Here is a 26693-nt window from a genome sequence, read left to right as displayed (position 1 = left end):
AGCACTTTGCATGAAATTTGATGTAACGTGAACTTTGTGCACAACGAACTTACTCACTTTTTGCATGCGCTTTGACACCTGAAGGTCACAGACGTGATGTTGAAAATTGGAGAACGGTTGATTGGTCTGTTGCCTCTGAATGTTGTGGAAAACACGTTAATTTCAACCTAAACTGCGCGTACGTATTGCCACGGCTTACATAAAATCAGCGTCTCTGCACCGTGGCTATGCTGGAGACTGGAAGGGCCCAAAATGAATTGGCCAGACATTTTGGTGTCCATCGAAACACGATCACATCTCCCTGGCGGCGATTTTAACATAATTGGAACACAAGAGATTTGTCTCTGACCGGCCCTCCACGGCCGACCCTGACCGGTCACGTGAGCTAACCAACCACATTCGGCTGACCCATCAAAAGAATCGATTCCAGACTGCCAGTTTATCTGCTCATACATTTCCCTACTTACGCCCAATCAGTCCCAGGACTGTGCTGAACCGACAGAGCGAGCACAACATCCGACCCCGAAGGCCTGCAATCCGTCCGATTTTGCTCCAACGTCACCGACAGGCGCGTCTTTCCTGGTGCAGACAGGATTATGATGGTGTTGTGTTCACTGACGAGTCGAGATTTCATGTGGACAGTTCAGATGGCAAAGCAAGGGTGTACATTTGCCTTAAATGAATTGCCTAAAGTTACTTTATTCCAGTAGTATACATATTGGAGACAACTGATTCAATTTCTCTTTTGCATTTTATCCTTAGAAAACATTTCTCTGACAGTTCTTGTAAGAGTGAATACCAGTACGGCGGGTGTGTATGTAAAATTCTATACATTCGTTTTCTTATAAATGTTTGGATTGTGCTTCAGAAACATAGTTCCTGACAACATAGTTGCTGCTACAGTCCAACACTCCAGAACTGAGACGGTAGTTCGTGAAGTGGAGTTACAGAACGATGGCAACTCCAGTTCTGTTGGTGACTCAAGGAACGTCAACAGCACAAACCAACATGTTACAGCAAAGAAACACGTGATGGTTGATGGTGCAAATATCATAGGTATTCGTACAAGGTGTTACTAACGTACCCAAAGTTGGTTCTTTTGAAATGCTTTTGTGCAATGTAACTGCAAACTGATCACTAAGCCCGGTGGCCACATGAATACGTGCAAACACCTCGTTGCGAGTAGAGCAACGTGCAGTACAACTTTGACAAAGTACTGTGACTATGTGTCCCAGTCCACACAGGTGGGAAAGCCACATTAACTCGGTGCGCCTAGTGGCCGCCAGAGTTATATGATCCCCAGGGAGTTGAAATTGATAACACGATATGCCGTATGAGTTTGATACGGAAGCCTATTAGGGCCATGTCAAAAATAATTTCATATCCCTATTAACTGGAAATTTCCACATAGTATCTGGAAATTTCCTCTTACTAATTGGAAATTTCCAGTTAATAGGGATATGAAATTATTTTTGACATGGCCCTAATAGGCTTCTGTAGTTTGACACCCAAAGATCGAGGGGAAATCAAAGCGCCTTTGAGCAGCTGAGCTGGATATTGGCGTTATATAAATGTTAGCATAATAAAAAACCTGCATTCCTTCTGGGCATAAATTGATGAGCATGCACTTTTGGACCAAACAAACTAGATTAAGCTGAATGGTTATGAAGTCGCAAAAGAAAACCCAATGCATTATCATTGAAACATGTTTTCATTTTGATATGTGCTTTCTAAAAACTATGCAGCCATGGAACAGTTCGCATTTTCTTTAATTTTCGTCACCTCGGTCAATATGACTGCATAATGTACACACACGTCTACCGGAAGTGGTTTATGAAATCTATTTCGTCAGTTGGTAGCCAAGGACACTAAGTTCTAAATGTTAATAGATTTAAGTAATGTTGTCTGGCCTGTTTTACTATATCATTCACAGTTACATGAAGTTTCAAAAATCTATACAATCTGTCTTGCAGTGATCTTTCTATATCTAAATGCCATTTCATAATACATTGGTTATGGTTAGGCAGTTCGAAAGACTAAGAGGTTTAGTCATCTGAAATCTCTCTTTTGGTTATGATCTTAAGGATGCACTGTCCAAACAATACTTACATGAGTGATAAAATATTGTCAAAATATTTATATTTAGGAACAACGTACTCAGGCCTGTGGGTTGAGATTTTTACATGAAGGTATAACCGATTATGTTGGCTTCTGCAAACACACCACAGTAGATTACAACAAGCGCTATATTACTGAAATAATGGAGATGTTACGGTAAAGTGTAACTCACTCAGTATTTCTAATACGTTAAATACGCTTTGTTTTAAAACCACTGAGCACAAGATTAGCATTCCGTAACAATACCTCTTATTGACAAAGGAAAAGGTGTTCCCAGGCAACTCAAAGCTGGTTTAACTGATTGGTTGATTATTTATTATATACTCTCAAAAAAAAAAAAGAAACTTGACATGCTGTTTTGGAGTTTACTTACTGAGTGCATATAACTGATTCAAACATGACATTATTGCTCGTCACTTTACAAATTTCCAAAACAGGATTATCCAGAAAGTGTTTGGTAAAACCACAGAGGGCTATTAAAGCCACTTGGTCAGAGTAAAATGTCAGTATCTGGTGTGACCACCATGAGCATCGATAACAGCTTGGCAGCGGTGACCCAAAGAAGAAAGGAGATGTCGAATGCTGTCTTGAGGAATGTTTGTATACACTTGCTGAAGTGCTGTGTGCTGTTCTTGTAGTGTCTGAGGTGGCGGATTACGCTGGCGCAAGCGTCGATTAAGAGTATCCCATAGATGTTCAATGGGGGACAAATCCGGTGATCGAGAAGGCCAAGGTAACAACTGAACATTGTTTTGCTGGAGGGAGACCTGTCAAACACGTGCAACGTGAGGGCGAGCATTGTCATGCTCCAAAGATCACGTTGATGTAGGGAACGACGTGACGTCGAACTGGTCTTCTGGCAAAAGTCTGGCTTTCCATAGTCAATTGCGCACTGTCTGGTCGGAAAATCGGAGCAGTCTAGGGATTTGGATTGTTGTGCATGATGCGGCCGTGGTGTTTGAACGAAAATGTCTCAACCGTGATCGTGGACGGCGGTGGTAACTCAAGGTCGGCCTGGGCTGGGTCTGTCATTAACACTCCCAGTATTTTTGTATCGGGTCCTTAGGTTTGAGATGGTCTGTCTGGACACGCTGAAGTGCCTTGCCTTTACTGCTGCGATGTCCGTCCTTGTAAACGGCCGATGGCGTTGTGTCGTTGAGCTTCTGCCAGTCTTGCCGTCTATAGTGGCTTAAAGCAATGCATACCATTGAGTACAATTTCATTATGCTCGTGCATTTCATGTATGGTGCGTTTTAGCGATTCACTACAGACATGAGTTTAACGTTACGTTTTTGTTAAACGTTTTTTTTTTCAAACGTTTTGTCGTTGGCAACCATTCCCCCACATGCTGCGATTCAGCATGGATTGGTTTGTGTCAAATATTTTCCTAAAATTCAAATTTGTCCTTTGTCAAGTTTCTTTTTTGAAAAGTATATTTTGATTTGATAGTCATGTATCATTGTACCACTTTTACTGGGATCCAAATAAAGTGTGATTAGGTATCAGTGAATGTCACATCATGTGTTGAACTGAACACTTGATATGAATATTGGATCTAAAAACGTGGGCACAATGTTGACATGTTTCTTATTAAGAATGGCGTGCTAGCCTGTCATTCCACAATTCTCTTGTGACAGGTGTCATTACCTACTGCATTGTTTTCGGCGTGACGCTCAGTCGGATAGATCGTCGTGGACCAGTGGTGGAATTCTTCACTGTCATTAACATCGTTACTTTCAAGATGATCAGACTAGTCATGTGGTAGGTACACGAGGGAGGGGGAGAGAGAGGAGGCGTAAAACCACACTCGCTCGTTTATAACAGGTCAGAGGGGATTCCTCATTGTTGCACGACTGGTGTCCCACGACACCTCTTTGATTGCCTGTTACTGTGCCTTTAAATATACTCTCTCAAAAAAAAATACACGGGTGAATTTTAATTTTCAAACAAAGTTTAATGCAAGGCAAACTACAAAACCTTTGTTTTGACAGCAAAATATGCTGATGCAGGTTTAAACTCGTGCTCAATCGCCAAACCACATTACCTGATAAAAACATTAACCCTAAACACGTCATTTTCCGAAATGCATGGACCCCAGTGCGTGATGCACGTGCAAACTGGTGAACTTGTGAGGTTTATAAAGAAATGACACAATGATATTTCTAGTCGCATTTATGAGCTTTCACGGTGACTTTAGAAATGCCAATATTTGGAGCAGAAGATCGATATATTGCAATTGGCCGTCTAGAGGATGGAGAGTCAGTCACATCCGTCGCACGACTTTGGGGTCGTTACCAACAACTTGGATCAACCCGAGGCCGCCCGCGAAGTAGTAGGCCAAGGGCTTCAACTGAGGCACAGGGTCGTCACATCCGGTGGTTCCATCTGTGGACTGTGGCAGCAAATGAAACCGGAAGATATGCCCAGGACTACAGAATGTTCTGCACAGACTAGTAGAAATCGCCTACAGCAGAGTGGACTGCGTGCAAGAAGACCTTACGTTGGACGTATACTATAACGGGATTGGAGACACTGGAGTTTCATGCTGCAGCGTCATGATGGTAGAACCAGAGTGTACCGACGCCCTTATCTGTGTCGCGCCGGTTGGCAGATTTGGAGAAGGAATTGTGATGATGTGGGCGCAAATTTCTTAGAACCAAAGAATTGACATTGTGCATGTACAATGGAATCTAACCGCCATTCGTTACAGAGATGAAATCCTGCAACGTCACCTCCTTCCAATTTTCGACCCACAGAGACAGATTTTCCAGCAGGATAACGCCATACCCCAAACAACACGCATCACAATGAATTTCTTCACCAACCACCAACCAGAACATTACAGTGCTTCCATGGCCCTCTAAATCTCCAGATCCCAATCGAACACCTATGAGATTATCGCGATCGACGGCTGCAATGACGTCATCCACGACCCCAGACGCTTCACCAACTACGACAAGCATTACAGGATGAATGGTCTAAAATACCCAGGGCTCGATTCCGAACACTTATTCTGTCTATGCCCTGGAGATGCCAAGCTGTGCTCCAAGCTTATTCTAAACCCAATCGAACACCTATGAGATTATCGCGAGCGACGGCTGCAATGACGTCATCCACGACCCCAGACGCTTCACCAACTACGACAAGCATTGCAGGATGAATGGTCTAAAATACCCAGGGCTCGATTCCGAACACTTATTTTGTCTATGCCCTGGAGATGCCAAGCTGTGCTCCCAGCAAACGGAGTGTCACTACCGTAAGTGACGTAAAAGCCGGCGTCCGGTGCAACGTTGACGTAGTGGTGACATAAACTTTCATTCATTTGGTGCAGCTACCCAATGACCCCAATCATGCAAACATTGATATCTATGTGATTTTTGTTTACTTTGTGGTTGTCATTAAAAAAAAAGAAAATGTGTTCCTACTGATTTACCTCCATGCGTTTCCTGTTTGAGAGAGTGTATCAACCTCTGATATGGGCCGTAAATTGAAACATTCCTGACACGTGAATACAACAGCAAGACAAGACACTGAGTCTGTCCATTAAACATCCATCCAGCAATATTGTATTTTTGTGTTGCAGGTATTCACCACTTGGCATACTGTTCCTCGTCATGTGCCAGATAATGTCCACAACTGACATGACGAAGACTGGACAAACACTGGCTATCTACATCACAACTGAAATGGCTGGATTGGCAATCCATTCATTGGTGGTCCTTCCTGGCTTGTATTGTGTTCTGACCAGAAAGAACCCATATGCAATATACCTCAAGGCAACACAAGCTCTGCTGACAGCCTTTGCAACAAGTTCCAGGTATACATTTTTATTATTTAAGTAGTAACTGAGTCCGTTCTGCATTTATCACATTGACAAATGCCATTTTCAGGCCTACCATACAAACGGTGAACAAATCATCAAAACTGAACTCATATACACCAAAACAGAACGAAAATCACCAAAATAGGAAATAAACTTCCAAAACTGCAACAATATCCTCTAAAACCGAAACAACAAACAAAACTCTTGTATCAGCTACAAGAGCGCGCGAGAACAGTCGCCGAGTGTACAAAACGGCATTCATAGCATCCCAACATGGCAGTCATATCATCACGAAACGGCATACAAATCGTGAGTGGAGACGAGTAGGCTTTGGTACATAATGGTTTTCGTCACTATGAGTCTAATCTTGAAAATTTGATATCGGGATGTAGCGCATCAACCCCCTATTGCAGTAGGCTTCAAACCTTTGTCCATACTTCTCAGTGTCAGTCTTGCGATTCTGCACAATGATCCCTCGTTCGACCAAATAGGATTTGTTGTCAACATGTCTTACTACTGTTTCTCTTCAGTTTTGAAAATAAATAGCATCACATTCAACATTAATATATTTTAGTGATTCAAAACGTTTACAAAAACTTTGTTCATTCTCCGTGAATTGCATATCTAAGTGATCATTTTTACTTTGACTTCCCAAATGCCTTTTTTCAAATTTCTCAAACTTATATTCACAGATTCCTCTCGTCATCTGTGTCCTCATACATATTCTTCTTAGTGTGTATGTTTGTATGCCACCGCTTCACACTGTACGTATGGTCATGTTCTCGGACGAAGATCTTCTAGTTTCATCTTCCTTTTATGAAGTCATTAAGTGAATATATTTCTTTAGAATATCTTTGTGATACCGAACCTTCCGAAAATTCCAACGTTTGAGTGTATGACATGTAAAAAGAAGTTAAAAAATCGGGAAACATTGCTTTCTCATCAGAGAAGGAAACATGAACTTGCTTATAATTTCAACTGTGAATTGTGTCTCTGGAAGATTTTATCATTCTGCAATTTTATCTTGTCCATGTACTTCAAACTATTCCATGCAATCCCAAACATTTTACATCATTTAACAAGAATACAGCTTAACTTGAGGTAGAAACATGCGTCCGTCTTTGTTCTTGTAAGTCTCAAGAAGTCGCCTCCTGTGAACCTGAAGCAGAAATCCCTGCCCTAATCAGTGGATTGAGTTTGCTCTCGTACACTTGAAAAATGATCACTTAGATATACAATTCACGGAGAATGAACAAAGTTTTTGTAAACTTTTCAAATCACTAAAATATATTAATGTTGAATGTGATGCTATGAATACTATATTTACAAAACTGAAGAGAAACAGTAGCAAGACATGTTGACAACAAATCCTATTCGGTCGAACGAGGGACCACATTGTGCAGAATTGCAAGCTTGACACTGAGAAGTATGGACAAAGGTTTGAAGCTTACTACAATAGGGGATTGATGCGCTACATCCTGATATCAAATTTCCAAGATTAGACTCATAGTGACGAAAAACGTTATGTACCAAACCCTATTCGTGTCCCCTCGCCGCCATCTTTGACGATTTGTATGCCGTTTCGGGATGCTATGAATGCCATTTTGTACACTCGGCGACCGTTCTCTTGTAGCTGATACGCGAGTTTTGTTTCCATTTCAAACGATTAGTGTTCCATTACAGATGTATTGTTTCGGTCTTAGAGGATATTGTTGCAGTTTTGGAATTTCATTCCTATTTTGGTGAATTTTTGTTCTGTTTTGGTGTATATGAGTTCAGTTTTGATGATTGTTTACCGTTTGTATGGTAGGCCTGATTTTATGATCAGATGATACATAATGATGTTAATTATCAAAGATGACAGAGATCGAATATTCTTTCATATTCTTATCAGCTATAAAGTATTACTGCATTGAGAGTTGGTTTCGATTAGGTCAGTTGTGATTAGTTCGTGTCAAGGCTTGGACAGGTATAGCATGATGTGGAATCATTGCCGCATTACGCCCTTGCGATCACATTAATGTTGTGATCATATATGATACAATTATTAATCAACAGCTCTTGTGGTCGTTTAACATTGTTTAACATGAAATTAAATACACTCACATACACAAAGCTATATGCGACGTTACTTTTTCACTCCACAGTCCGTTCTATAAACATGGATAGATATTGCTCCCATCAACTTTTGCATGGGAATGTTACATTAACTTTATCAACCTTAATTTATTTTACCCCTAGTGTACAGCACACAACCCTGTGCACTTTAAAGAACCCTCGAATCATTTGGTAAATGACCAAATGGTTGCGGGTACAGCAACGTGCAGTAAAACGTGGACAAAGTACTGTGACTATGTGTCCAAATCCACCCAGCTGTGAATGGGTACCTTGTAAGGATGGAACAGCCACATTAAGCTGGTGTGCCTATTGAGTTGAGATTGTTAATACGATGTGCCTTTGAAATTGACATCCAATGATCGAGGACAAAACAAAGCACCTTTGAGCAGCTGAGCTGGATATTAGTGCTAAACAAATATTAGCTATGATAATACATAGTGTGCGTTGACAGTTGCCTTTCTATGACTTCATATTGGTACACTGAATTTGTATTGTTTACTAGAACACCATATGTATTTGGCAGAGTAATGATAATACAGAAATAGTCATTCATTTCTAATAGGAGATGGATATTACTGAACAAATCAAATTTGAGGAAGAAAATAGATTTTTAGATTTTAGAGAGAAAAGATTTTTTTATCTATACTGTTCACGCTTTGCTAAGGATCAAATCCTGGATTCAACAGAGAAAACTATGATGTGGTGTAAAATTTGGTTTAAATATCTAAGTTTATTGTAAGGATGGATCCTAGTATGTCACTGCATCTTGTGGATCCCATACCTGCTATTGACCGGTGTTGTTTATTTGTCAATGACTCGTTCCGTGATTTGCAAAATACTTGATTGGTGCCATAAAAAACAAATTATGGTTACTCATGCATCAAGTGCATAAGGTTAGATTAAAGTGACTATTTCCCTAATTAAGGGTTACCATATTATTATTTATCCAGTTTTAAATGGATACAGTTTCAAATTTTAAATCTACGTTGCAATAATGTTGTGAATTTTTGTAATCCTTGTGTGAATAGTATATATTAGAAATATCCTGTGTGAAATAGAATGCACTGGATATGAGATTCCATGTTTAGCTTTATTTGATCTCTTCTTGCCTGACTTTAATAGACAAGGCACCATCAAACGTTTGGCGCATGTTCTGGTAGCCATTTTGATTTAAGCTCGGGTACTGCCTAAATATTAACGTGATACACCCTGGTTTCTAGAAATATTAACTCAAATATTAACAACTGGATGTTTTCATACTGGCATCAGTAATTATGAGCTCAGCCTACTTTACATGATAGTTGGATCTGTTTCCAGTGCTGCCACGCTGCCGGTGACGATGCAGTGTGTGGAGCAGCGGATGAAGATGGACACACGGATTTCCCGCTTCATCCTCCCAGTGGGTGCCACAGTCAACATGGACGGCGCTGCTGTGTTTGCTGCCATTGCTCCCGTGTTCATTGCTCAGTACAATGGAATCAGCCTGACATTCGGAGATGTAATAATCATAAGGTACGTTGGTAAACTGGTGGGATTTCTCGGCTACAGGTTTTGAGTTTTGAAGAGCATATGTCTGACTGACTGAGTTTGGTTTTACGCCGCTTTTAGCAATATTCCAGCAACATCACGTCGGGGGACACCAGAAATGGGCTTCACACATTGTACCCATGTGGGGATTCGAACCCGGGTCTTCGGCGTGACGAGCCAGCGCTTTAACCACTAGGCTACCCCACCGCCCCGAAGAGCATATTTGCGTTGTATCTGCTACATGGAATCTATGAAGGAAATCAATAAACCTTCACCAAAACGTTTAATGGAAACAGGATGTAAGGAGGTTTGGTGACCAATGGGCTAGCAGAAGACATCATCTTTCATCACGTATCTGCTTCTCGTAAGAGGCGACTAACGGGATCGGGTTGTCAGGCTCGATGATTTGGTACACGTCATTGGTTCCCAATTGCGCAGATCGATGCTCATGCTGTTGATCACTGGATTGTCTGGTCCAGACTCGATTATTTACAGACCGCCGCCATATAGCTGGAATATTGCTGAGTGCGGCGTAAAACTAAACTCACTCACTCACTCACTCACTCACTCACTCATCACGTATCTGCAAATATATACATGACGTTGTGTTCACGTTTATTTATGTCATATAATCCTACTATCCCACAAACCTTATATAGTTACACCACAAAATATCAAAGCAATTGGAATTAATTGCATTGATTTGTGCAACGAGCCTCTTCACCTACTTGTCGTGTATTCTATATCTTTTTAAATTTCAAAATATTGTGAAAAATGCTTTTTTACATATATGGACAGACCGATTTGCTATAATTTAAATAGTGAAAACAAATGTTTTCATGACTGATGGTTTGTGTGTCGTATTGAAATATTTTCCAGTTTTACAGCTATCTTAAGCAGTATAGGATCTGCTGCTGTACCTGGTGCTGGTTTTGCGGTCTTGTTGCTTGTCCTAAAATCTATTGGTCTCCCGGATCAGGGCATCTCTTTCTTGGTCGCCGTTGACTGGTTGATGTGAGCTATACTTATTAGAATATATTCATACATGGCCAAATTCTACGGTGCCACAGCTGTTGTATTCTACATGTAGTCTATGAGTAGTCCTAGATCATAATGAGCAGCCATCCTTATGTTGACCAAAATATTACTCAACAAATACCTTTCTCATTGTGCTTAAAACAACCTACAATGTCAAGATGATGATTGAAATCACATTTGCTGGTGTTAACAAAGAGTTACTGCGTTGGTATCCTTCTGAAAATGGTTACCATATAATGGGTACCTTTCATGATAAAGCCAACGAAACAAAATGGTACGGATGCAAATATGCAGTAAAACCAGTATAACCGTTGTTATACCTTCATTGAAAAACTATCACTAGTTTGTTATAACTAATAAGATATTAAAAGTTAGTGTTTCAGTTCCAACTATACTGGCCTATTAACGTAATGTGTTACTGCTCGCATTCCAGGAACACTTGCAATGTTTGGGTACCAACGACAGAATTCAAGAATGACGAGAGTAATTTTAGCAACACAGTTGACGTGTCTCAATGACGAGGCTTTATCATTCTTTCTTTTCAGGGATCGTTTCCGCACAATGGTAAATGTTGCAAGTGATTGTCTGGTCGTAGGAGTTGTCTCCCATTACACGAAGCTCCCGCCACGTGACACATCGGAGACACAAAGTGAGCCCCTACGGCAGGAGCAGGAGATGCTGGAGTGAGTGACCTGGTGTGAAACACAAAGCATCTCCTTACAGGTTTAAATTGCATTCATTCAGAACCGTGCACGACCCATTTATTACTCCTCAATAAATTTTCTTTCAACGCACTTATATACAGATTTATTTACCTGTGGGTGGAGATTTGTTCTTATGTCTTTTATTCTTTCTGATCATATCTGAATATTGAACTTTCTGACTTTCTGCGATTATAATATGTGATTTGTCATCATACGTCAAAATTAATTTGACTTTGAGTTTGCTCATTCGTTTTTCAAATATTCAATTGCAAAACTAAGGGCACGAGCAACGTACATGTAATACACAACAAAATACAGGTTTGTGTAGTCAGGAGCAATGCCTTTAGGTCGTACCCAGGCAAAGGGATGAACTAATGTAAACTACTAGTTTTTTACCCGTGAACATCCAGGTTAGAATTGGTCTTCAGTAACCCATCCTTGTCGTAAGAGGCGACTAACGGGATCGGGTGGTTAGGTTCGCTGACTTGGAAAACACATGTCATCGTATCCCAGCTGCGTAGATCGATGATCATGCTGTTGATTACTGGATTGTCTGGTCCAGACGCGATTGTTTACACATAGATAGATGGAATATTGCTGCGTGTGGCGTTAAACAACAAACCAAACCCAAACTAGTTTTTGATCCCCAGACGTGATTATGTGTTGAAAAATGTGCAAAGATTAGCTTACCTAATGGATCAAATGTCAATGGTGATGAGCTAAGGCGAGGTGAAATGGTGCTTAACGTCGCATTCAAGATTCTTGCAGTTACAGGAAAGTGCATGTACGCGTGTATAGGGTTGCTGGTGCTAGTCTAGACTAATGCTGGTTTGTAGGGACGCTCACTGACAAACCATGCCACAGGCAAAACGACTCAGGCCCCGACCCACAAAGCGTTCGTAACATACGAATGTCGCAGTGCTACGAACGTTTCGTGGACCGGGCGCAGAAACGGTGATTACATTGATACCGATTCTTCCAGTTCTTTATTCTAATAATTCCGAGCATGAGTCAGGGTAACAACAAGTTCCATCTTGTGACATCTATTGGCATGACACGGATGAGAAATGCACTATCCCACACCAAGGTAGCGCTTCCTTATACGAAGGCCACTGTGTGCGACAGTGTTCGAGATATGAATAACAGTAATGGACAGTTTGTATCCTAGTTGGCTTGGACCCGTCTTCAGCAACCCATACTTGTCTTAAAAGGCGGGTGGTCAGGCTCGCTGACTTGGTTGACACATGTCATCGCATCCCAATTGCGTAGGTCGATACTCATGCTGTTAATTACTGGCATGTATCGTTAACGTCAACTAGGGTGGTTGGCTGGTTGGTTGTTTAAGTCAGCAATATTCCAGCTATATGGCAGCGGTCTCTAAATAATCGAGTCTGGACAAGACAACCCAGTGATCAACAGCATGAGCATCGATGACATGTGTCAACCAAGTCAGCGAGCCTGACCAATGCCAAAGACCAATTCTTACCCGGATCTTCACGGGCCTATACTATGTCTTAAGCCAAGAGTTAACGACACAGAAAATGCATCATGTTTTCTATATTTCTAAATTATAATTCAACGTCAGAGAAAGACGTTAATGGAGTTTTGACCAAATACAGATCCACTTATTATGCAAAAACCTATATCTGGCTTCCACGCCTTTCCTTTGTCAACTCACTGGCTTCATCAGCTTTCTGCATATCCAGTTATGTTAATTATGTTGTTTTCTTTGTTACATTCAGTATACATGCATCAACTTTTCTGAATGTTCCATTCCTGCTTGACAACAGAATCTGTATCGAAATGTCGCACTCACGAAATAAAGAGGTTGTTATCCATACATTGTGTTCAGTATTGGAACACAACTGATGACGCTTCATGAGTGAACTGATCAGAGCAACTTGAAACTGACTTCATCTTGTCTGACCTTAAATTCAAAACACCAGTAATCTTAATTAGTGTGTCTGATGCTCTCAGTTGGTGATAAAAACTTTATTCAGCCCAAATGTACAAACCATTTTCTCTTGTAAGATGCATGCATTATTCCTAAAATAGAGCACCACCAGAACAATGACATATAGTTCTTAACGTATTTGAAATGAAATGGAAACACGAATGCGACTATTTATCCAATATGTGTAATTATTAACGTAGTATTTAAGTGAGTGATTGAGTATAGTTTTACGACGCACTCAGCAAGATTCCGAATATATGGCGGCGGTCTGTAAATAATCGAGGCTGGACCAGACAATCCAGTGATCAACAGCAGTATTTGACAAAATATTAAACACTGATAGGAAAGAATACATTCTTTGAAAAATACCCTGCCGTTTAGACTCAATTAGAACAGAAACAAATGTCGCAGTGCTACGAACGTTTAGACTCAATTAGAACAGAAACACAAATGTGATATATTGTTGTGGGTTTTTTTTCACACAAGCAAAAGACTTGTATGTAATGATTAATAGAAATCGTACTAAAGAAAAGTCTCACTCCATGCTCAAATTAAATAATTCAACATTATACTGAAGCAAAATACAAGACGTATTTTCAATAACCTTTACACGGTATTGTTATAAGGTAAAAATGGATCTTCTAAACTTCCAAACCCATTATTGAGAATTGCGGTTATTTCGTGATGACTGGCAATAAATCCGGAGATATAGAACATAATAGCTGGGAGTAGCAGAATGCAAAAGGCTTTTACACTGTTATTTAAAGCTGAGTCAGCAACGAGTAATTTACAGTATATTTTCTTTATCACGATATAAGACATGAGACCATGGAATGATGTAACTTTGAACGAATCAGAAATGTTGTATCGGGACATGTGACAAGGGCGGAGGAGTGTTCGAACACCTTAAAAAGACTCCGTCAACACTAGCAAAGGGGTGCGGTTTTCGAAATCAGCAGAACGTTGACATCGCGATCGTTGCAGTTCCACATTTAGTAAAGAGCCTGTCCTGTCGTGTCCAGTCCGAGTCACCTTGTAATGAAGGGAGGGACTGAGTTAACTTTATGAGTACAGAACCCGATGTTTAGGTAATCATTGTATGAATGTGCGCCGGTGCATGAATTTGATGTAGACAAGTTAGAGTCCAGGTCGTCTCGTCTCCCCCTCACTGCTTGATTCAGCAACACTCGACGAACCAGGCGAGTGTAGAGCCCAAGCTTACACTCCCCGGACAACATGGCTGACTGACTGACTGAGTTTGGTTTTACGCCGCTTTCAGCACTATTCCAGCAACATCACGGCGGGGGACACCATAAATGGGCTTCACACATTGTGCCCATGTGGGGATTCGAACCCGGGTCTTCGGCGTGACGAGCCAACGCTTTAATCATTAGTCTATCCCACCGCCCCTCCGGACAACATGGAACAGCAATACGAGTAGGTATAAAAAGTTACGAAACTAGGCTTATCAAACCACCATTTATCAGTATCAGTCAAAAGGTTTTCATCAATTTTACCAAAATCAAATAGTGATTAAACAATGTGTTCATGAAACGGTAAGCCTATTCATCGTTACATGTAGTACCTGTACAAAAAACCATGACTGAAAAGGAAAGCCAACTTCTAACCTGCCACTGACCCTAAAGGGAGTTTAAACGTGCACACTCATCAGAATTTTTTTGTGACAGCATATATATGATATGTACATTACAAAACATGCCTACTGAAGTTCACGTTTTGTTGACTTAAAACAAAATTGGTCTTCACGAGAGGAGTTTGCGGCGTGTAAGGAGATGGTTGTTCATCACACCAGGTCATTCTCCAGCATCTCCTGCTCCTCCCGCAGAGGCTCGCCTTGAGTCTCTGATGTGTCACTTGGGGACAGTTTAGTGTAATGGGAGACAACTCCAACAACCAGGCAATCACTGGCCACATTAACCGTTGTGCGGAAACGATCCCTGGAAAGATCAAATGTTTATGCCACTAACAACAATTAGAAGCGCCAAAACCATTTTCACATCCATAAGAAATACCTGCTAAAATTAGAATCGATTGTACAATTCTGCCTATATCATGAGTATGTGTTTGTTTCAGCAGTATTACAGCTGTACAATGTTGTTCGTAAACTGGGAGTCTGGGCGATCCGGTGAGGGTCACCATGCGATACGACGACGGGACATGTGTTCATCAATCTCTATGAAACCATATGAAACAATGCCATCGAGACACCCATCGAGACACGTCGACTCAGAACACAAGTTCCAAGGCTCTCTACATACAATGTATTTACAATACAGCATATTTACCAGCCCACAAACACACAAGCGCGGTAATATTTTAATCAGAGAATATCACTCTTAACTTTGATCTTCGAAACACATACAAACTGTATCAGTTATGATTATCTTGAGACTTTAGCTTGTTTTAGGCAAAATGGGAGAGGTAGTTGTTGAATAGTTTTTTTGCTCCGAGGTCAACATAATGACAGCAAAATATCATGAACTTGAACAGCTACTTAGATAATGTAATAACTGAGATCCAAATATCTATAGTTTTCAATACAGGTCACTCTATGTGTCAGACAAAGCATTAGCATGTGATGATAAGGGTAACTTACATCAACCAATCAACGGTAACCAAGAAAGATATTCCTCGTTCCGGGAGACCAATAGCTTTCAGAACAAACAACAGCATAGCAAAACCAGAGCCAGGGACACCAGCAGATCCTACACTGCTGAGAACAGCTGTTAAACTGGAAAATATTAAATGTGACACCAAAGTCCTTTTCAAATCTTTAAGTGAGTGAGTTACAATTTAACGTCACATCGGCAATATCTCAGCCATATCGTGACGAGAACATTTGACATTGAAATGAAATATATGTATACTACAAAAAAACTGCCGACGAAGCGCAGTAAAACAACTAGAATATCACAGATATACATGTAAAACTAGTAATATAGTCTAAAACATTTTAACCACAGGGGACAACACAATATAAAAATTGGCTATAGATCACCAACAACTGAAAGTAGGTCACCATACTAGGGTCCATGGGGACTTACAGTACCTTTGCTACCTGCATGGACCCTAGTTGGATTTACACCATCCCTTCAGCTGGTGATTGTAGGACAATTTAGCTGAAATCTAAATGAACAAAAATACTACGTTTAAAAACTTGGTATGTGAAAAGTCTACTTTGAAAGTTTTGGGACTTACGTACCCTCTCAGGAGGACAATAATTTTACAGTACTTTAACCTCCTTTGAGGGTACAGCCACTAACAATCTAAGGCACTAATCGAAATTACCAATCTTTAAAATATATCTATTTATAAACCACATTAATCAGAATTCATCAAACAAATCAATTTCTTTTAAAAAAACAATAATTAAATGATAATTAACATTTGTAAAAAGATCCTTCATTGTTTTTACATTGAAATATTTATCCCTTATGATGGAAAATTCAACACAGTCAAGCAGGACATGCTTGACCGTGGTTCTGTCATCACAAGGGATACAAAACGGAGGATGCTCACCTTTCAATAGGTATTTGTGAGTATAACGCGTATGGCCAATGCGACATCGTCGCATAATGACCTCCTCAAATCTGGACTGACAACCCAAGTAGGTGTAACCAATATAAGGTTTTATTGCATGTAGTTTATTAATACCTACTTGGTTGTCCCACTTCTTCTGCATCAGATCACGGATGTAAGTTCTAATGCCAGCTTTATAATCAGAATATGGAATAAGAAGTGGTGTCACAGATTTGTTGAGTGCTGCCTTGGCAGCAAGAGCAGCCATTGTGTTCCCGGAAATGCCAACGTGGCTGGGTAACCAACAAAAGACGATGTCGCATTGGCCAGTAGCAAGATCATTATATAATTCGATTGTTTCAATTAAAAGTGGATGTTTGCAAGAGAGATTTTTAATAGCCTGAATGCAAGAAAGAGAGTCAGAAAATATTATATATTGTTTATGTTGGGGATGTCGTTGAATATATTTAAGAGCTGTTAAGTTAAAATACTGCCTTGTGGGACACCCTGATCCTGATTGTAATGATCAGACAGGGTAGAACCCACGCGAACTTGAAATTGCCTGTCCGTTAAAAACTGTGATATAAAAAGAGGCAAACGGCCTCTCAATCCCAAATCGTGTAAATCTCTTAAAATACCATGTTTCCATGTGGTGTCATATGCTTTTTCTAAATCGAAAAAGATCGACACTGCATGTTGTTTTTAATAATGGCATTTTTAACAAAGGATTCTAAACGCACTAAATGATTTCAAATCTTTAAAGGGCATCTAGAAGTGGAATGCATAAGAAAAACAAGATTAATGGATGTCAACTTGTGAATAACACGACGTTTCGGAGTGTATGCTTGCTCCTTCGGAATCTACTTACCATGTGCTTGTGGGACTCACTTATCTAAATACACACATTTCTCATCTTATTAATATGTTCATCACCTATGCTTATCACCACCTCATCAGCCCACTGGTCTCGTGTTTGTATTGCATAACTGGCCTTCCTTTAATATTAGAAAGGACTTGGAAAAGCAAGGTTAATGGATGTCAACTTCTTTATTGTGAATAACACGACGTTTCGACGTCTGAGTATGACATTAAACGTCGTCTTATTCACAATATAGAAGTTGACATCCATAAATCTTGCTTTTCAAAGTCCCTTTATCCTGAAACTACACTGTTACATCACAGACAGTAAATGCATAAACGCATTGAACAACATATTACATCCCTTGGATATGTCATATCTATCAACATTAAAAGCAATAGGAAAATAAGATACGTTAGCTGATTTTGAGGCTTATAATTTCAGTACATAATACTAGTATGCTCTGCCTTGCTTTATCCTACTGCCTTGGAATTCCTGGTTATTATTTATGTAAAATGTAAGTGAAAAGTAGAAACACATGACCTGAATTCAGCTGGGTAATCAAAACCCATTCACATTTTTACACCCTTTATCTGTTAACCATTTTGATAACTGAATGGTTTACTGCTTTCCACTGCGGACATCAAGTAAACAAATATACAAGTACAACCAGAAATTATTGAGAATTTAAAGATTGTAATTTTTTTTATTCTTTTCACTCATTACTCACGTATTAAATGTAAATATTAGCAGGACATAACTCCAGATTCAAAGACAGGTGAACAGTTAGTATTTCGTCAAGTCACCATGGACAGCAATGCAGGCTTCAATGCGGCGGGGCATACTACTGATCAAAGAAGTTAGAAAGTCGAGGTCCATGCTGTCCCAATATCGGACTACCTCTTCTTTCTTTTCAGCAATATTTGTCAGAGTTTTCTTATTGACACTTTCCTTTATAACTCCCCAAACATTTTCTATTGGATTTAGGTCGGGGCTATAGCTTGGCCAATCTAATAATGTCGTATTTGGGTCCCGAAACCAGGCCTGTGAATGCTTTGAACGATGTTTGGGTCGTTGTACTGCTGGAAAATCCCAAAATGTCCATAGAACACGTGAGCAGATGGAAGTAAATGTCCCTCGAGAATATCTGTGTACCGCTCACTGCTCATAATCCCTTCAAATACACAGAGGGGCGTTGCCCCTAACACAGATATGCCACCCCACACGTTAAATTTCGGACTATACTTTGGGCGCTGATACATAGGTTTTTCAGTTTGTTTGGACCAGAATTTCAGTGTATTAGGAAACAGCCACACAGAACTTTCATCTGAGAAAATCACATTGTCCCAGTTAAAATTTCTATGCTGTAAGTACCAGTTCAACCTTCGCTCCTTTTGTTCAGGTTTCATGATCGGTGATGAAATTCCTTTACTTTTCTGCCAAGCCATTGCATGCAGCTCAGATCTAATTGCCTCCTTACAGACAGCCACAGTTCCTCTATCAATTATATCCAGCCTTAAGTTTTCTAAACTCCGTTTCTTTTTAGAAACAAGAATACCAAACCGCCTCCTGTCACCCACAGTCAATTTTCTGGGCCTACCTGCGCCTCCCTGGTGCTCAATACCATACCCATTTGCAATATTTTTCAAAACACGACAAACAGTGGACAAAGCAATGCCACTTTAGCTGATCTGATGTCCTTGTTATAATACTCTAAAATCAACTTCCTCTTCTCTAAATCATCCATTCTGAGGATCACTGAAAATGTCGTCTGCTAGCAAGTACACAAAGGGGGATCACTCTTGACAAACTTATGAAAAAGGATTAACGGAGTTGTCTCTCTTGAATGAAACCAAGCACTTGAAATCCAATTAAACATATTCCTAAAATTCTCAATAATTTCCGGTCATACTTTATATACTCCATAACCAGCATTTATAAATCACTACTACATGTAGAAATCTATCTGTGTGTAAATGCCTGGGTATTTTAATCCAATACTTGAATATTAAATGTAGTAATTTGAGCTTGTATGCCAAATTGGTCAATACACAAGAACACAATATGAACAGCAACTATGAAGTGACTGTACGTAACAAAGTATGAATTTTGTTGAAAATTAAATCCATGTATTGTTTGAATGTAACTTGTTTAACGAATTAAAAATGAAATATGTTAATCAATTTATTAACAAAATGTATAAAATGCTGAATATGTTTGTATCATTGTTAGCACAAATAGATATGTACAAAAGAATCTACACTGTTTTCTTAAAGACAACTCAAACGTTTACCGTGAAACATTCTGTTATTTACAATATGGGCATTTTACATCCACTTCTTTTTACTGTTACGAGCTTGTGACTTCAACCTATACTCGCAGTTTATGTGCGCACTAATGCGTTTTACCTTGTACTCTGCTGGTATTATGGGCCGGTGGCCTAATTCACTGAAAGAGGTTGTCTGTCTGTTTTGAGAAAGTACTAAATAAGGAGACTGGCTGTCAAGCACATTTTGGTACGCTGGATCGGTATTTACAGAGCTCAGTTGTGTGGAATCAGAGAAGCAAAAATCGTATTTGGTGCGCAGATGCAACATATAAAATTTATTGATATTCATACATTATATTTTCTATATCTACACAGTAATATATACTCCTCACAAAAAGTTAATAAGCAACGCAAATTTGTAGTCTGATTACATTTTAAGTTTATTTACATTGCAAATCATGGAATGATGCAATAGAAAGGTGAATCATATGTACACGCGATTGACAAAATGAAATGAAATAGTATTGACCAGTAAAAGACTTACACAACATTAAAGGCATGTACCCGCGACATAGTCGTGCAAAATGTGCCGCGCCGATGGAGCAAAATGATTACATTAATTTCAAGACAGTTTTGGACAGTGAAGCAGTGTTCAGTAACGCGTATGACCACCATGAGCACAAATGCAAGCTTCTACACGTCTTTGCGTTGACCAAATAAGCCTTTAAAGCTGCTTTTGTGGAATGTTCTGCCATTCTCTCTGTAACGCCTGCTCAAGGTCATCCAAATTCTGGGGATGAACATGGAGACCGTAAACACGATTTCCAATAATGTCCCAAGCATGTTCAATGGGATTAAGATCACGTGACCTTGCAGGCCAGTCCATATGTGTTATGTTGTTGATCTAAACAACATCGTAAACATTTTCTCGGGCATTATCATCCATGGACAGGCATTATCATCCATAAAAATGAAATTAGGATCCGCTTGTTGTACCAGGGGAATGATAACAGGTAGGTTTACACCGATCAGGGTGCATGTGTGAAGAGTGGAGCACATTCATGCCAAACATTTTGAAATTGCATGTTGTTTCTGAGTGAGGTTGTGCTCGGGTGATGTTGTCAATGTTATCAGATAAATCAATTTGGCAGTCACTATAGGTTATGTATTCTTTGAATATTTACCTTTCAGTAACATGTCGGCAAAAATCGCTATCGAGATTGATAAAGATATTACACTGTAAATACTTGTTGCTTATTATTGTGTGAGGAGTATACATGTAAATATAAACCACAACCTTGTATTATCTACGGACTAGTTCTCTTGGTTTTCGTTTGTGAAGAACGTTCTGCGCCTGTAAGATTTTTGGGATTTACCGGCGAGTAAATGAGACTTATAGTGATACTGGGGAAGAGAACGGGAACTAGGTTGGCCCCCTCAAAAATTTCAATCTCCTACTATAGCATCCTCAACTGACTACATGCTCCAAATGAACCGAGCGCCGAATTATATTTGTTGTGGATCCCTCTGTTGTAGTAAGAGCCCAAACGGTCTAACGATCTTATAATTACTCATCTATACGAGTGTTTGCCTTACCAACTGTACCCCAGAACCTACCAAGATTACAAACATACCTTATAATTATTACATCTCCGAATGTGAGGCTGATCCCATTGTACTGAGCAATGAACATCGGAGCAATGGCAGCAAACACAGCACCGCCGTCCATGTTGACTGTGGCACCCACTGGGAGGATGAAACGGGAAATCCGTGTGTCCATCTTCATCCGCTGCTCCACACACTGCATCGTCACCGGCAGCGTGGCAGCACTGTGAATAGATCCATCTGACACGTTAAGTAGGCTGAGCTGCTAATTCCTGATTCACAATCGCAACATCGTATCAACTGATTGATGATGTTTGATTGAGCTGAGTAAAACGAGGTTACAATATTTCACCAACTAAGGACAGCACGCGAAGTCTTCAAATGCAAACTGGCTGCCAGGAGATGGAGTGACACAACAGCGAGGTGTACATGCCATGGTCAGTAAATATCCTCGACAAAGCTGCCGATGTACGTTTCCTATTTAATGCATTTAAGTTGTTTGTTTGTTTGAGTGTGCGTTTGTTTGTTTGTTAAACGCCGCTCACACCAAAACTCCTGCAGTGAGCCTGACCACCAGATTGCCCCTTACGCCAAGCCTGGGTTGCTGAAGATCAATTCTAGCCCGGATCTTAACGGGTTAGCGCATGTAAACGAGCTTTTACAAAAGCGTAGAACATGAAGTCATAGACTGAGATTTTCAATACACGTTCTGTGCATGTATTCTGATTTCGTATTGAATTTCGTAAATTTCATTTTTGAAAAGGGTACGATAAATGATAAATAATAAGAATTCATTTGATCATTCAGATCGGAGCTTGAATCAGTTGAAATGAACCGTCGCAGTGTCAGTATTTCAGGTTATGTTAGATTTCGATTGTTATAATGACTAAGGATGAGCAAGGACACTGTTTCTGCATATTGCCCATATTCTAACAATATTCTAAACATCTGTTGCCGCCTATTGTAACAGTCCTGTTTCATAAGAACAGCTGCACGTATACATTAATTAGTTCTCCACATTTGACATGAACATTATCAATACAGTTTCATATGCAAATAAAAGATTAACGTGGTCGTACGGGCGTAATGCAGCCATAATTAAACAGGTCGGATTACCAAGTCTAATAAAGGTTTCAAAACAGTTAATCCAAACACAAAGTCACACAGCCTGCTGGCCAAATTAGTCTCATCTTTTCAAAGGTAACCGTATTGTATCTAATCGAATACGAGCGCCAATGTAGTGATACTTTTAGCCTACCCTAATAGCCAGAATATTCTGCCTCTGTCTTCATTATATATCATTTGATAATTATAATGATATGACATTCTTCATTATAGTTAGCATCGGTAAATTGTGTTCCATCCTGTAACCTAGAAGCAAATATGATGTATATAACGAACGCAGTCAGTGAGATAACTGTGAACATATATACCTGGAGCTTGTTGCCAAGGCTGTTATTAGAGCTTGTATTGCCTTGAGGTATATTGCATATGGGTTCTTTCTGGTCAGAACACAATACAAGCCAGGAAGGACCACCAATAAATGGATCGCCAATCCAGCCATTTCAGTTGCAATATAGATAGCCAGTGTTTGTCCAGTCTCCGTCAGGTCAGTTGTGGATATTATTTGTCCAGTAATGAGAAACAGGATGCCAACTGGTGAATACCTGGAAAATGCAAGTATGATACAAACAGACAGTGAAGATTTATTCTAGTAATAAACATAATCAGTTATTTGAGTGAAACAAGTTACACATTGCCCATGACCCTGTGTTTGTCGGTTAACGAAGCACGCAAGAATAAACTCTCTCAGTCTCTCTCGCGTTTACCCACCACATGACAAGTGTGATCATTTTGAAGGTAACGAGGTTGATGATGGTGAAGAATTGTGCCACCACTCCTCCACGACATCCAAGTTGGTTTAGAGTCACACCGAAAACAATGCAGTAGGTAATGACACCTGCCAAGAGAAATAGTTGGAATAACTGAGCATCATTTATCGAAAACAAGTTCAATTGTTCAAACTTTCTGGATAAGCAATTGGTATGGATGGAGTATTTTCTGTGTTTTGGGGACTTTCGCCGCGATATTTATTTTAATGAACTGATCATACGAAAAGGATGCAAAACAACAATTCACTGACACTGATTCAGTTTAACCGATGTAACCATGGGATATATTACAAAAGTAACGTTTAATGAAAAGTATGTCTAGCAACAATGATTCTATGTATTTACGTTCTTTCTGATGTCTTCTGAAATGTTCCTGACATTGTTTTTAATTTTATTGGGGGGGGGTGTTTAGTTTCTATTTACGATATCCAAATTAGTTGGGTTTTTTTGCGTTTTTTGCTTGTTTTTTTTGGAGGGGTGTTTGTTGTTGTTTTGTTTTTATTGGGGGTGTTGTTTTAGGGGGGAGCGAGAATAGGTGCTGTTATTCCTTGTGTATATATTAGTCATTATCGCATGTTGTAGCATTGGTTGTAATTCGATGTTTTCTTCAAAGATGAAAACTACAGTTTAAACAAAGGAGGTTCTGGCATGGTTTGCTAATCTTCTGTTTTGACATTGTGTGACCACACAAATTGCTGTCATGACAAGTTTATTTATGAATGGCATTCAAAATGTAGAAAGATCATCAAATTAAAAAACTCTTGTATCTTTGAATGTTATCTATTACCATTGACCAAGAAACATTACTTGAACCTTTTAAAATGATCGACCAGCAACTGATGGACGAAGATTGCATGAAACGCCTACCGATTAACAGTACATTATATAACCGTAACTGCCTTGGTAATGAAAACCATTATGTTTTTCGATGTCAACGAGATTGGGAACTCATACATACCTGGTGCGTTTTAGAAACCACATTTGAAAATGATCTTCTGATTACAATAAGTATGAGTTTGGTTTTCCTGGTCCAAAAGTGCATGTTGGTTTATGTAGAGGAGGAACTCGGTTATATACCCAACGTACTGAACGATCCATCTGCACAAACACATTTCAGAAGGTCCTACCCAACTATCTAGAAACGTCAGCAACAAGTTGTAAGAATACCTATGACATTTGCACCATCAACCATCACCGTTTTCTTTGCTGTAAAATGTCGGCTTAGGTTGGTGGATTTCCTATAATCACCACCAGAACTGGAATTGACATCGTCCCGGAACTCTACTTCATGAACTACCGTCTCAGTTCTAGAGTGTTGGACTGTAGCAGCAACTAAATTGTCAGGAACTATGTTTCTGCCGAACAAAATGAAAAGTGACCTATCATGTATGAAAGGAATTTTACATAATAATCGGATATGTTTGCTTTATGCTGTATCCAGCGGAGAACTGATGAAATCCCCTCAAAAAACATGAATTGGACGTATTCTAGTCATCATTTTGATAAAAGGTGATTTTCTGGTCATAAGTATGTGTCTGGATATGTGTTGCAGATACAAACTGCTACATATAGCAATATTAAACACAGTCATAGTCCCTGGTATTATAAGCAACACGGAATACTTGTAATTTACTTAGTATGCTGTTCCTACCAAACTATTGTCTAAATGAAGGACGATATACAAGCACAATTTGAATCACTTGTCTCCAATATGTATTTAAATGACAAATTGTTAAAACTTTTCATATACTGAAATAGAAATTATGTGTATGTATTCTGATATAATGCTAATATGTAATAACACAGATGTTTGCACATATTTGCCCTTTTTAAATCTATTACATGATGCGAAAATGAATCTGCCTTTGCAGATGCCCTACATTAACGCATCTTGGGGAGACGCATTAAAATTGTCTTCGGGAAATCACACTTGGCTGAAACAGCTGATGGTACTGCACAGTCTGACATGGCTGATGCATATCATCATACCCTACGTGCGTAAACAGATGCTCATGATGTCAGTCACTGGATTGTCTGGTCCAGACTAAATTATTTACAGACCGACGCTATATACCAGGAATATAGTTGAGTGCTGCATTAAACAACAAAACAACCCTACCTCATTAAATCCAAAATGATATCGATTGCTGACGCCATGGCATCATTGTGTTGAATGTGGGTTGTTGCTGAGTCTGAGTATGATCCAGGTTTGATGCTCAGGACTAATGCCAAACCAACGAGCGTTGCAGCAACAGAGGTACTTGCATAGTAAACCATAGAAAGTACACCCATCCGTCCGGCAGATGAACCCTTCATATTCCCCAGACCTTCAAGAAACATATATATGGTTTGGTTCTTCCCTTAAGATACATCAAATAATAGAGTGCAATTATCCACGTTGATTTTTCAGAAATCCCACGTCATGTACTACATGGATATGACACTAGAGAGATCGAGTTGGTCGGGATGTACATGGCGAGGTTTAATCCATGCGCCGAAAAGAATATTTCTGAGATAAATGCTCACAAAAATGAAAATTAAATAGTAGTCTATCAAAATCCTTCATAATATTGGCATACGTTACATTTTTTCAGTTTTGGCTTTTTTAAGAATAACATGAATTGCGTACTCAACATGGGTTGTCCATTTATCCAGTTGTTATCTATCAATGTAGCACGTTGCAAGGACGGGTTAAATCCGACTTACAGATAGAGAACATTAAGGCAAACAATATTGGTAGTTCACTTTGTTGTGTTGGTATCTACTCCTACTACAAAATAGCAACTATAATGTTAACTAGATGTACCTTATTACAAATGTGAACATTGGCATGTCATTATTTGCAATATAATAGGAATAAGTAGACATTGTCGACAAGTGTTCCTGGTGGATACTACAACGTCAACCAACGAATATGGTAAACTTACCTGTAATAATACTGGCGGCTATCAGGGGCAGCATCAGCATCTTGAGCATACGAAGGAAAAGCTCTCCAGGAAACTGCACCAACTGAATAGCGTCAGGGGTTGGCTTGAGAGACCGGCACATAATACCAGCTACAATTCCCAGTACAACGGCGATAATGGTAGAAATGAGGAGGGCCTTGTGTCGAAGAAACTGAAGGACCTTCATCTGCCATTAGATATGACATTGTCTGTATTTATGCTCATGAACAGATATTTATGGTTTAAAGATGCATTTGACTGACCGTGAAACAAATTATTCGGTATGCTGAATGGTATATAA

General features: G+C 39.6%; 2 protein-coding genes across 2 annotated transcripts; one reads left to right on the top strand and one right to left on the bottom strand.

Annotated features, from left to right (window-relative positions):
- The first annotated feature begins 3849 nt into the window (after positions 1–3849).
- Positions 3850–9614, top strand: LOC124261397 (excitatory amino acid transporter-like). Its single transcript, XM_046695713.1, has 3 exons — positions 3850–3879; positions 5702–5935; positions 9377–9614. The coding sequence occupies exons 1-3, from the start codon at positions 3860–3862 to the stop codon at positions 9612–9614; spliced, it is 492 nt and encodes a 163-aa protein (XP_046551669.1). The 5' UTR covers positions 3850–3859.
- A 5472-nt stretch (positions 9615–15086) lies between these two features.
- Positions 15087–26579, bottom strand: LOC124261386 (excitatory amino acid transporter-like). The gene is made up of 7 exons (XM_046695702.1): positions 26375–26579; positions 25567–25774; positions 24615–24802; positions 23389–23515; positions 22989–23222; positions 21585–21779; positions 15087–15240 (listed from the first exon to the last, which is right to left on the bottom strand). Exons 1-7 carry the CDS (start codon positions 26577–26579, stop codon positions 15087–15089), a joined length of 1311 nt encoding a protein of 436 aa, XP_046551658.1.
- Between the last annotated feature and the right edge of the window lie 114 nt (positions 26580–26693).

Source organism: Haliotis rubra, unplaced genomic scaffold (assembly GCF_003918875.1).
Source record: "Haliotis rubra isolate DU_JTF1 unplaced genomic scaffold, ASM391887v1 Scf1193, whole genome shotgun sequence".
Classification (NCBI taxonomy): domain Eukaryota; kingdom Metazoa; phylum Mollusca; class Gastropoda; order Lepetellida; family Haliotidae; genus Haliotis; species Haliotis rubra.
Note: the sequence above shows the minus strand (reverse complement) of the source record. Positions and strands in the feature narration are given on the sequence as shown.